Genomic DNA, 12,489 nt, shown 5'->3' with positions numbered 1-12,489 from the left:
GTTTATTTATTTTCCCAGCCATCTCTACACCCAACATGGACCCAAAGCCCCAACCCTGAGACTGAGAGTTGCATGCTCCTCTGCTGGAGCCAGCCAGGCATCCCAACCCTTGCACACTTTTGTCAGCACAGGTGTGTGGGAAAACCATGGCCAATAACCAAAGATCATCTCCACGTAAGGAGACTTGGCCAGCTGGGATGGCAGGAGATGGGGGAAGGATATTAAGGACAGGCCAGTGAAGACGACCTCCGCATTGGCTATAAACCCCAGACTCTTTCTTGCTTGCTCCACTGTGGCTAAATGAACAGCACACTGCCACCCAATTTCCTGCACGCTGCCCCAGTGGCCAAACCATCTAGCTGAGGCTCACCTCGTGGGTTCCATGAGAGAAGTTCATACGAGCCACATTCATTCCAGACTTAATCATCTCCTTCAGCATCTCCACCGATCGGGAAGCTGGGCCTAGTGAAAAAAAAGTTTTAAAGCCAAAGTGTTAATTATTCAAAGGAGGAATAACACTTTCAAGTTTGAAGAATCCTTGATATTCTTTTCCCCTAAATTTTCCTCCTACAAATCACTCAAGGTTCTTTCAAAAGCATATAGATGGCTGTTACTGTGTTTGCCCATTTTCTTGATTTAAGGGAACACTTTTCCTATTCCCTTCAACTCCTATAGGCTCCTACATCTAACGAGGAAAGCCTAAGTAAGACTTAACCAGCCCTCTCTACTCTCCCCAAAGCCTGGTTGGTTTTCCAACCACAGAGTCTTGGAGCACGTCAAAAAGATCTTCCCTAGATTTCTGAGATGCTCCTAAAAGATGTGCTATTAAGGAAGACACCGTCTAAATTCTGCCTTTAGCAGCCAACACAGAGCATGCAGATTCCTTATCGCCACTTCCTAGTCCCCAAAAGAACCCGTGTAGCATCTCGCTCAGCACTCAGGTTTGCTACATTTCTTTTGTCTCTTCAGGAGAAAAGATCACGGTCCTATGAAGCCCCTGTTTTTTTGGGGGTGGGGAACAGGGGGGCCACAGCCACTCACCGATGGTACAGATGATGCCAGTGTTCCGGGCCGTGATGGGTGGCGAGTCGATGTCCAGACGGCACATGTGTTCCAGGAACGTGTCGGCCATGGCTGCGTGCAGCTGCTGGGTCTGGATGAAGGCAGTGCCGACATCGCTATGGGGCTTTGACATGGTTGCTGAGGTCCTGGATCCAGGGGAGTTGAAGAGACAGTGATCAATCCGAGAAGCCCAGGTGGTTAATATACCCCTCCGCACAGGAGGCTGTTTCCTGCTTACACATTAACTCAATAAGCACACTGTGCACAAGCCACAGGGAGCCCCGCCACACTCTGGCCATGTGGGCGTTCCTCAAGTCGGGCAGAGGGTTCACGTGACCGTGAGCAAGCGGAACGGACCTCAGAGGACAATTTAAAACCTCGTACCCAATGCATGTACTTCCCAAGTATCCACTGTAAGCAGACCTCCCTTACAATGGGCTAGTATCTACGTTGACAGTTTTCCTGTTAATCCTACAAGTAACATTTCACGGGCACCGAAGGAGCTACCTCCAAAGAAAGTTGTAACCAATCCTCCAGTGATATAACCAGCGATATAAAGAACTAACTCCTTGTTTAGTACCTTGGCAAATATAGATCTTTGTACAAAAAGCTATCTCAAAGCTATAAATGTCTGCTACGGGGAGGGGCATCCACATTGTTTTTTAACAATCCCCACCCAAACTCAAAGTGATTTTCCTGGTTGTAAAGAAAACCACCATCCAGGCAGTACTTTGAGCTCAGGAATCCTAGATTTTCACTAACTCGGAGCACCACCTAAGTTCATTCCTCAACTCAGTCTGGCAGGAGAGTAGGTCCCAGTTCGCTGACAGATAGTAAAAACCAGTCCTTGGACAGGAAGCAAAGTTGATCCAAAACCCTACATGCAGAATCTTTTGCCCCAGGGGTCTGTACCTAAAAACGACAACCACTTTGGTCAGCAGGACTTTAGGATGTGCAAAGCAATTTGCAGAAAACCAGAGATAACCCCAATGGCACTGGTCTGGTTCTAAAAACATTACAGCTACTTTCACAGGATGGTTACAACACAAAGAAATCAAGGTGGCTTTGCCATATCCTTTTCCCAACTGATTTCCCAACTGATTTTCTGATACACCATCCCAATTCCCTTTCTGACAAGTACACCGCAAAGACTATCTGTTTCAGGTAATTAACCAGGCCAGGTCACAATCCTGACAACTGGTCCCGACCTTTGCTTTCTTCATTACTGACTGACAACTAAACTCACTCAGCCGGTTAGTTAGCTGATTACAAAGACCTAAGAAGCTTCCAGGAAATGTCTGAAGAACCACCAGGTAAGGATGTGAGTGTGAAACCCGACACTCCTCATCACAAGGCCATCCCTTCCTCAAGTTCTCCCACCAAAGGCTACTCCTAAAACCCTTGAGCCTATAGGCTTCAGCCCAGGCTCCAGAACAAGCCCCTCTTCAGCCCTATCCCAGATCCTCCTAAATCTCAGGGCTCTAAATTCAAGGCACCCCATATATATCCCTCTTACTCTTTGTCCTCCTCTGTCCTTGACTTTGTGGCCTCTTTGTGGACTCTGTAGCTTGGGTAGAGCAAGCATCTCAACCCATCTCTGTACCTTCAAGAATTCTGATTAGAAGCCCAAGAAGCTCTGTGACCAGCTGTGAGCAAACCTCCAGTCAGCTACTGAAAACGGGTGGCTACAAGCCTTCAGCTACAGAAGCTAAAACTTTAAAAATGGGACATAAGATACTGGCTAACTATTCCACGTGGCAAATGCACTGTTCTTTTCAGTGTGCATTTCCTAATTCCCTAATACACACCAGGCACCAAATCGAAAATGTTTGGAGGTCCTCTCCTCCATGACCTATTCGCTTTTAGATCTGTTAGCACCTAGTACTTGGAAGTATTCCAGGGTCTGTCGAATGACCTTTCAGTGTACCTTAATGCCTCGTGGTCAAAATCAAAGTTATACCTCCCTTCTCCCCTTCCCCAAATCTGAAGAACTTATGAATTCCCGGAGGGACTGCCTCGGTGGCCAGGGTTCCGGGTGGTCCGGGATCGTGTGCCGTCAGAGCCCACGGCGGGGCTTAGGTATAGCTGGCTGTTAAGGGAATGTGACTGAAGAGATGTGCACCAGGAGGCACACCCAGCCAACTGGAACACAAAGGCCTACTGTGGCCTCCAAGTGGAGTCATCATCCAGTCTGAGGACTGTTATCATCAACAAATTAAGATCTGAATGAGTGGGTTAGAGCAACTAAACCCCAATCTTCTTAAAAATCATCAGCTGCCAACAAAACAAAACAAAACAAAAAAACAAAAATCATCAGCTGCCTCTTCTCTGAGACATGAGGGTTTCCTTGCAAAGACCTGGGGGGGGGCCCACAGGTTATTGGGTCATACCTTGTGTTCTCGGGGCTTGGGCTTCTGGTGACATAATGATCTTTTTTTGGCTCAGGGTGGCAACTTGGCCCCACTCGCAAAGACCGCTCGGAGCTGAGTAAGGTTTGCTCTGCAGAGCTGTACAAGGATCAAGGTAGAAGCTGAGTGGAACTGAAGTTCTTTGTGGCAATGGAAAAATTACCTTAATAACCAGGTAACCAGAGGTAGCTGCTCCTAGAGATTCAGCTAGGTTACAGAGAAAAACAGATACCTCCCAAGGAAATACCAAGAAACTGGTCACAGAAAATTTGCAGGTAATTTCTTATTGGCTCATCTATAATGCTTATCTCCTCCCAAATACCCAGATTATCTTCCCTCTAAGTTCTCTTTAAGCCTGTGGTTTACTAACATTTCACTATTCTATTTAAGAACCTGGTCGCTCCTGTTTTTTTAGAGAGAAGGGATACTAAATTAAACATAAATAAAAAGACAGGAAGCAGATCTACACAAATAGTAACAGCATGTCATCTGGATGGTAGGATTACAGCAAAATTTGTTCTTCCCTTTACTAATAAATTTACTGATATGAAATACTTTGCATTAAGAAAAATCACAAATGTACCTCTTCTGAAAATGGTATATTTACAAGTTTCCTGGTAAAAGAGTTGGAATTAAAACAAAGGTGAATCCTCCAGTTTTATTAATCAACCACTGCTCTACAAGCTTCAGGAATACTCTGCTTAAATGTGGCAAAGGCGGGGCGTGCCTAGGTGGCTCAGGGGGTTAAGCGACTGCCTTCGGCTCAGGTCATGATCCTGGAGTCCCGGGATCGAGTTCCGCATCGGGCTCCCCGCTCAGCGGGGAGTCTGCTTCTCCCTCTGACCCTCCCCCCATCATGCTGTCACATTCTCTCTCAAATAAATTTTAAAAATCTTAAAAAAAAATAAAAATAAATGTGGCAGAGGTGAGGTAACGCATGAGGGCCCTAGATCACAAATGCATTGCCAGACCGTTCCATTGGCTTAAGGCCAACCTTGATCCACTCAGAACCTCAAAGAAAAAAAAAAAATAATATAGTCCACAGGACAATTCTATGCCAAAAACCTGTGAGTTACACACACAAATCCAGCAAACTTCTTTCCCTGTTTTTAGTCTGGACTCAGCTTCACAGCAAAATCTTTATGACAAGGATGTTCTGGTACAGAAGGACGGCCTCCAAAGCCAGGAGATGCCATTAGCAGATACAATTATACTGCACTCAAACAATAACCCTATTTTACTATCTCAAATGAAATCTGAGGTTTTGCAAGCTCTGATTTTTTGCTCACCCCAGCCTATGAAATGCAAAAAATAACAAATGAGAATTTATTTGGCGTTTTGAGTGGATTTCCACACCAGCAATCAAAAAAAAAAGGCTTACTTGTCCAGACTCCTACGAGATCTCAACAGACCCTTCAAGACCTCTACCAAACCGAACAACTCAGGTCTCATCCCCAGGTCACCGACTGGTCTCCTGACTCAGGCTGTGCCCTGGAGCCTCCCTTGCTGAAAGGTCAGTGCTCTGCTGCCCATCTCCCAGGTCTTCTAGAAGCCTCTTCCTCCTGAGCACTAGCTGCCCATCCTGCCAACCACCTAACTCCAGTTCTTCCTCAAACATCCTGGGACTCTCCCCCAGCCCCAGGGCAGCAGCCAGAGCCGTTGGCTTCTCAGGGCGGGCCTCTGGGAAGAGCTCCCCTCCCTTGTGCTCGCTGTCTGGACAGCGGCCTGCCAGGACATGCAGCCCAGCCGGGGCCAGTCTGACTCACTACTGCATCCTCCTCCTCGGGAGGCACAGACATGCGGAGCCAACCTCCAGCCAGCAGTGGAAGCCCGGCGTATCCCCTGAGGGTGGCAAATGCTGGGCCCAGGTACGGGAACCTTATTCTGGAGCCTGAGCCCCTGCAGGAGAATCTTCCTCGGAGCCATTTCTCCTCTGTGAGAAACGGGACACCAGGAGAGGGCTTAGTGCGGACTGAGGGAATGGCGTAGGCGTAGTCACACCTCTGCTCCACGTGTCCCCGATCCCACCTTTCCGTTCTTATCTGAAGCAGCTCCTGGTTCTCTAAAACGAGGGCTTCCTCTGTGCCAGACACAATCCTCTGGCCACGCTCCAGAAACCACAGTGGGTGGGATCATATAAAAAAATACGATATGCCACTTCTTAGAGCCACTACTGTTGCTGGCAAGTTGTGCCGGGACAGATTCACACTTCACTCCACCGACTCTTCCACAAAGGCCCAAATCATTCTGCCCTAGTAACCAGCCTGGCCCATGAGCCTGTATGTGCATACGCCAATTTCTAACCAGCCAGGGCTCTCTGCACCAAGTCTGCTCTGATGCTGACCTCAGCACACAGAGCAACCCAATCATGATGGCACCCAATGCCCACAATTGTCTTCCCTGCTCTGTCATCAATATGCTACCTACACCTCCAAGGCTCCAAGCCAGCATGATGAAGGCCTTTCAATTCCCTCATCTTCAGAACAGACGAGGTGTTCGGGCCAGCCTGCTCTCTAGAGAGATGATGGAACAACAGAATTCCCAAGACTGGCCCTAATCTAACTATGACAAGAAGATCAAAATGGGTGCCGGGCCACCCACAGAACCTAGGAAGGTCTGCGCCGAACGGCTGTTTGTCCTGATCTACAGCTAGAGTAATGATATCGTGCATTTGCATACGGAACGGGGTATAGAGGAGAAGCAATTTTTAGCTGAAGTCCCTTCTACCCTCAGCAGGCTCGACAACAGACAGCAAAGTCTAGCTTACCTGGTTACATAAAACAAAATGAGCCCACTCGCAGGTTCAAATAACATTCCCTTGCTTTCATTTATTTGGGGCTAAACCTAAGGGACTTCAACTTCATAAGCAGGAACCTCAGGTTCTATTTCAAACTCAAGTGTGAATAGGGCACAAAAGCAGATACAAAATGGGCCCACTCCCCCTGCCCCCAACCAAGGACCACAGCTCCAGGGCAGAAGTCCCAAATCAGAGAACCTTCAGATACCCTTGTTTGACCACAGATGCTCAGAGCAGAGAAGTGGTTTCAGCCTAAAGGAGGAAGTTTGGAAGAAGCTTTTGTTGTCCTGTGTTAGGATGCCTCCTTACTAGGCTTAACATAATGAGGCAGTGTTTTAGGGCATGATAATCATACTCTGGAAGCAGCGAGGGACTGGGGACTCTGTAGTTCAAGGCCCTTCAAAGTCAGGTACATACAACCAGGACCGGTGATGGGCTCCACAATGAGGCATTCCAGCCCAGCATTCACAGGAGCTCACCCTGCATCACGGCTGGAAGGGGGGGGAGGGGGGGGAGAGGAGGCGGGGGGGGGGGGAGAGGAGGCGGAGGAGGGAGGGAGGGCAGTGCCACCTCTCCAAGAACAGACCTAATTCGAATGACTGGTCTTCCTACAGTGACCTTCACAGGTCTGCTTCTATTCTGTTTTACTTTGAAACAAAGAAAAAAAAAAAGGAATATTAACATCTGTATTTCTACCACCCAGAACTGACTACTAACCTTTAGCCAGAATTCCTTTAGACGTAAAAAAAAAAAAAAAAAAAAAACCTGTTACAATTTTATAGTTTATTTTCCCTCCATCCCCAGATCCCTCCAACCCTTCCACAGCCCCTCCTGAACTTTGACACCCACCCACTGTCAGGAATTTTGTATCCTTCTAATCCATGTAAGTGTATCGATATCTATGCTGACCCCTATGATATTGTTTTTCTAAAATGCCCTAAGTAGAATACCATACGAATAAACATCTTGCTTTTTTCAGCACATTTAAGATCTATCCAGTGGAGACGTAGATCTAGTTAATTCATATGAACTGCTATCCTGATCCACTGCACAACTAGATCATTTATTTGTTACCTTACTGGCTGGCCATCCTTCCCCCATTAAATCAATTTTTCCCCTATGAATCAATGCAGTAACAACTCTCCTAGTACATGGCTCCTTGTGCAAGTGTGAGCTGCTATATATACCCAGAAATGGAATTCCTGAGTCACAGGGTATATTTATTTTCTATGTTACCAAATATCACCAAATTGCTCTCTAAAGTGGTTATATCCATTTACAACTAACGAGGGACATGAGTTCTAGCCCTCTCACACCTCTGCCAACATTCAATATTGTCAGAGCTTTAATATGTTCACCCTCCTGATAGGTGGTATTTATTCATCTGCTTTCTAATGTAATAACAAAAGAGGAATACCATATATTAAAAGTCTCTACTTCCCTACCTCTAACTAGATCAAAACTCCCAGGGCTCCTCCAAAATGCCCATGGTTTTGTCTCCTGTACCACGACCAACTCACTGACTGCATAATTCTTTTGCACTCATCACTGCAAACAGGGAAGACACCAGTTGTCTAAAATTCAATAAATACTAGCTGTAGGTTGATTTCAAAGGCTTGGAAGGAATGGGCTCCTTTCTAGAGAATTTTTCAGACTGTGTCAGCTAAGCTGCCACTATCGTAGCTGGTCTTGGCATCTGCCCCCCATCAGGGCCCCTGCCTAACTTTCCAAACATAGCTTGCTGGCGTCAGTAAAGAGAGGCTTAGAGCTCCCCAGAAGCTTTGCCTATGGACAGAAGTGGGGGGAGGTAAGTCTCAGAGGCCACAGGAGGTACTGCAGCCAGGCTCACCCTCCTACGTGCAGACAGGCACAAACCACCGCAGGGGCGGGGCACCGCACCACTTGTCGGCCCTGCCACCCTCCCCTCCCGAGCTGAGAGGCCGAAAGGCCCACCAGATGTTGCACGCTGCCATTCGCTTGGCAGCCCCGCTCACCTTTCCCGAAACAGCTTCTTTAATGAAAGCCCCAATCAGGCCATTCATTTATCTAGTCTAAAGCTGGCTCTTGGTGAAAAATCCAAGTTCCCAGAAAGTGTGCTAGTATTAAGAACAGTCTTCCTTTAGCTCTATTCCCAGCTGTCCTAGAATTGAGGTTTAAAGTGATGACTCACGGTCCTAGAGGACTTAAAAAAAAATTTTTTTTAAGTAATCTCTGTGGGTCTCAAACTCACGACCCCAATCAAGAGTTGCATGCTCGGGGCGCCTGGGTGGCTCAGTTGGTTAAGCGACTGCCTTCGGCTCAGGTCATGATCCTGGAGTCCCGGGATCGAGTCCGGCATCGGGCTCCCTGCTCGACAGGGAGTCTGCTTCTCCCTCTGACCCTCCCCCTCTCATGTTCTCTCTCTCTCTCATTCTCGCTCTCAAATAAATAAATAAAATCTTTAAAAAAAAAAAAAAAGAGTTGCATGCTCTACTGAATGAGCCAGCCAGGCGCCCCTCCTCTAAGACCTCTTCCCAAGTAAATCACTTCTGTATCTCCCAACATCCTCAACAAGGTTGCAAGAGAACTCTGCTCACATAGGCGACTCATCCTTGTGGTGTGTCAACTGAGATTTGACTGTGGACGTTTAGAATGATTCAGAAAGAAAATGTCAGATGAGTCATTTTCCCCTACCCTGAGCTCAGTCTTAGCTCTTGGCAAAAATAACGCATCCTGGGGCGCCTGGGTGGCTCAGATGGTTAAGCATCTGCCTTCGGCTCAGGTCATGATCCCAGCGTCCTGGGATCGAGTCCCGCATCGGGCTCCCTGCTCCTTGGGAGCCTGCTTCTCCCTCTGCCTCTCTCTCTCTCATGAATAAATAAAATCTTTAAAATAAATAAATAAATAAAATAACGCATCCTGACATGCCTTCATACAAGCTGAAGCAAAGTAAATTAGAACCAGAGTACTGTGAACTGATAATGCTAAGAGCTGCTTTCTAGCTCGTAAGGCATTTCCTCATTTCTTCCACCGCCTCAACATTAAAAAACACACAGCTTTAAGAAATAAAATGGCTTTTCCTGTGAACCACCCCCCTTAATGTCACAACATTCAAGGCACAGAAGCAACTCCTACGAGGTGCTAGGTCTGTTTGGAGTCCCAGCTACCAAATTTGCCAAGTCACTGGCAAATTATTAGAGACCCAATAATGCTTGTTGTTAAACTGAATTCAACACTAAAATTATTTACTCCTAATGCAGTGCTTAAAATGAGAGCAGCTATACTAAGACAGGAAGAGACTAATGTCCATTTATTTTGACTTAAGTCCAGTAACTCAAGAATGAGTTCAAGGACATTCTTTCAGTCGTTGTTTTTCATGACCATGACAGGGCTGCCATGTCTCAGGAATGCAGGTGCACAGACTACATGACCAAGGCACAGGGTTCTGCCATGCTGTGCCTAAGCTCCTAGGGCAGTACAGACAGCTGGGGCACCTGGACAACCATTTTTTCACTTAACTGAAACCATTTTTAACTTGGGGAAAATGCATGCTTCACTATTTGACTCACTAAATGGAGAGAAGGGACTTTTTAAACCTGCGAAGACCACAATGCAGTTTCCCACTCACCCAACGAAGAGAATTCTCTCAAAAGCAGAGCAGTTGAAAGGTTGAGTCATCTTCCCCCTGGAGGCCCCCCCACCCTCCCACAGACCTGGTGATGGGTTACATACCCTTCCCCTCAGGACAGCCCCACTCCATTTCCCAACAGCATCGTCAGGCAACAAGAGAGTAAATTATTTGCTAACAATGCCACAGAGCAAGAGTCCTGACCTAGGATATCCTCTGTAGCCCAGGGAGTGGCCACACCCTCAGTCCTGCCAAGAGGCGGCTACTGCCCCTGCCTCCCATCCTCACACTTACCACCTGGCTGAGCAAATCCTAGAACTCCACCTGGAGCAGGTGGGGATAGCGTGTGCAGATTTCAGTTTGGGGGTTACAAGTTTGTTTCTACTCTTACAGCCCAACACCAACTGCTGGAATTCTGGCCCTCCTTGCCTTCCTTTGTCTACAGGTCCTGATCCTCGGGAGACCCAAAGAGCCCCTGTAGCGAGGGGAGAGCTGCAAGGTAACATTATTAGTTACTTTGTAAACACTGTGTACCAGGATCCCTTAAGTGATTGGTTCCCAGGAGATGTCTGGTACTTAGAAACCTGACTAAATAGTTAATCCCAAGATTAACTCTGAGTATGTGTTTGGGGATGGCACGGAGAAGATGAGCCCTCAACCTCCATTACAGTTTAAGTAATTGTGCTCAGTGACCAAAGAATACATCTGGAGCCATTTCTTCTGCACATCTCACTTAGAGATGAGGCAGTGCGGAGAGTATTCACCACATATACATGTAGGTATGTGTATTAAGGAAGCGATCCTTTCAACGATCCGGGGGAAATGTTACTCCCAGTTCACAAATGGGAAACGGAGGTCCTGGGGCTGAATTCCCTCCATCATTCCCGTATATCCATGATTCAAACCCGAATCTAAAAGCCTGTTAACTTCCCAATGCTTCTGTCCATCATGCCTGGACCTTAACTATCAGACTCATGTGTACAGGAGAGGATCAATGTCCTGGGTTTGAAGAACACGGATAAAAAGTCAAGGAATGCCTTTCCATGACTGGGCTTTTAAACAACCTTCACATTGGAAGGTACTCCTCTGCTTCAAACCCAGTGTGTGATGCCACCTTGTGCGGCCTTTCTCCACACACAACCCCCCCTCCCCCAACAGGAAGCGGTCCCTTCCTCGCAGCACTTCCCACTGGTAACTTTTATGTTAGTTCCCTAATCACATCGTGTTGCGGGCTGTGACCTTTCTAGCCATCCCCCCTCCCCCAAAACAGCTTGGCACACAGAGATTTTATTGAGTGAACGCGGTACGTGGCGCCAAGCTCTGGACATATTTCTACTCTGCCTATAACCTGCTCCCACCCACCCGAGACCTCCGTGTTCTGCGATCGGGAGCCTATGTTCAGCGAGGTGAAGCAGAGGCGAGCCTGCGCTGGTCCTCCGGAGGGGCGGAGCGGGTCCCGGGCCGCTACGTGCAGCCCCGCCGCGGCGGGAGGGAGCCCGGCGACCCCTTCGGGGCCAGTGCGGCGAATCCGGGGCGGCCTCAAGCAGGAATGCGCCACAGAGGCAACCACCCTCTCCTCCCCGTGCAGCAGGAAGGCCGAGGGTTACGTAATCTTCCAACTGCGTCCCCGGCCGCCGCTGCATCCCCCGGCCGCACGGCAGCCGGCCCTGCCCATCCGCAGACCACTGCGATTCGGGCGGTGAGCGCCGGACGCGGGCCCGGGGCTCCAGGACTCACCCGCTGCAGAAACGCGGGAGGCGGGGGATGCAGGCGGACGTGACCAGGACGGAGGGGAGGGGCGAGGACCCGGGCGGAACGAATCAGAAAGCGGAGGAGAGGGATGCGGAGCAGCGGACGTGACCAGAATGGAGGGGGGAGGGGCGGAACCAGAGCATGAATGGGGGAAGGGGTAGGCATGAGGGGGGACAAGGACGCGGGAAGAGCACACGACGCTGAATGGAGGCGGCACGGGGGAAGGGAGCTGGGGACGGGTTTCGAGGAGAGGTTTCAAGGAAAGCATCAGAATCAGGGGGACACGGTCAGGTTGAAGACGGAGAGGGGGAATGGTATAGTATTAAGGGGCCACGGGAGGAGGCGAACAGAGGAGCGGGGGCTGGAGGGAGGAGAGGAAGGCACCCGATGAGGAGGGATTACTGGAAGTAAGTGATGATGGAAGCAGATCGAGGAGGCGAGGATGGGACCAGAATGGGAGTAAGCATTGGGGCAGGAGAGCGCCTTTGGAAGAAACAGGAGCTGGGCGTCTGGGGGCTCTGAAGAGCAGGCCCTAGGCGCGAGGTGCCTTTCTCCTCTCTCCCGACCCCACCGGGTGCAAGATGCCCGGGAGCCTGCGCCGGCCCGGGTGTGGGTGCCCTGAGTGCGCAGGCGGCCGGGATTCCGCACTGGCTGGGCGCACGGAGCCGGGCCCAGCCTCTGCCCCGCTCACCTCCGGCGCGGTCCCGCTCGAGCTGCACTGCCGCAGAACGGTCTCGACGCTCGCGACGCGGAGCTGCTGTGCCAGAGTCGGCCGCCTGAGCACCAAGGTTATCCCCGCTGCGGCCGCCGCAATCCCTCCGCCGCCCCGCCCCGCACCCAATCCTGGCTCCCGGCTCGCCCGG

The 12,489-nt window shown here is 49.4% G+C and overlaps 1 protein-coding gene across 11 annotated transcripts in view; it reads right to left on the bottom strand.

Annotated features, from left to right (window-relative positions):
- Window positions 1-12,489, bottom strand: part of LOC123861036 (protein mono-ADP-ribosyltransferase PARP6) — a 58,785-nt gene that overhangs the window by 15,295 nt on the left and 31,001 nt on the right. For 9 of the 11 annotated variants that reach the window (XM_064570184.1, XM_064570183.1, XM_064570187.1 and 6 more), the window contains 3 exons: window positions 3,453-3,569; window positions 1,042-1,208; window positions 371-462 (listed from right to left, as the gene is read on the bottom strand). In XM_064570184.1, coding sequence (XP_064426254.1) covers window positions 371-462; window positions 1,042-1,208; window positions 3,453-3,569 — 376 coding nt within the window. Of the gene's footprint in view, window positions 1-370; window positions 463-1,041; window positions 1,209-3,452; window positions 3,570-12,317; window positions 12,460-12,489 lie in introns of those variants that run through there. The other 2 variants (XM_045899763.3, XM_064570193.1) reach the window with 2 other exon arrangements.

Source organism: Mirounga angustirostris, unplaced genomic scaffold (genome assembly GCF_029215605.1).
Source record: "Mirounga angustirostris isolate CCGP_5_RB_7025 unplaced genomic scaffold, mMirAng1.0.hap1 SCAF_9, whole genome shotgun sequence".
NCBI lineage: Eukaryota > Metazoa > Chordata > Mammalia > Carnivora > Phocidae > Mirounga > Mirounga angustirostris.
The sequence above is the reverse complement of the archived record's forward strand: the minus strand, read 5'-3'. Positions and strand labels throughout refer to the sequence as shown.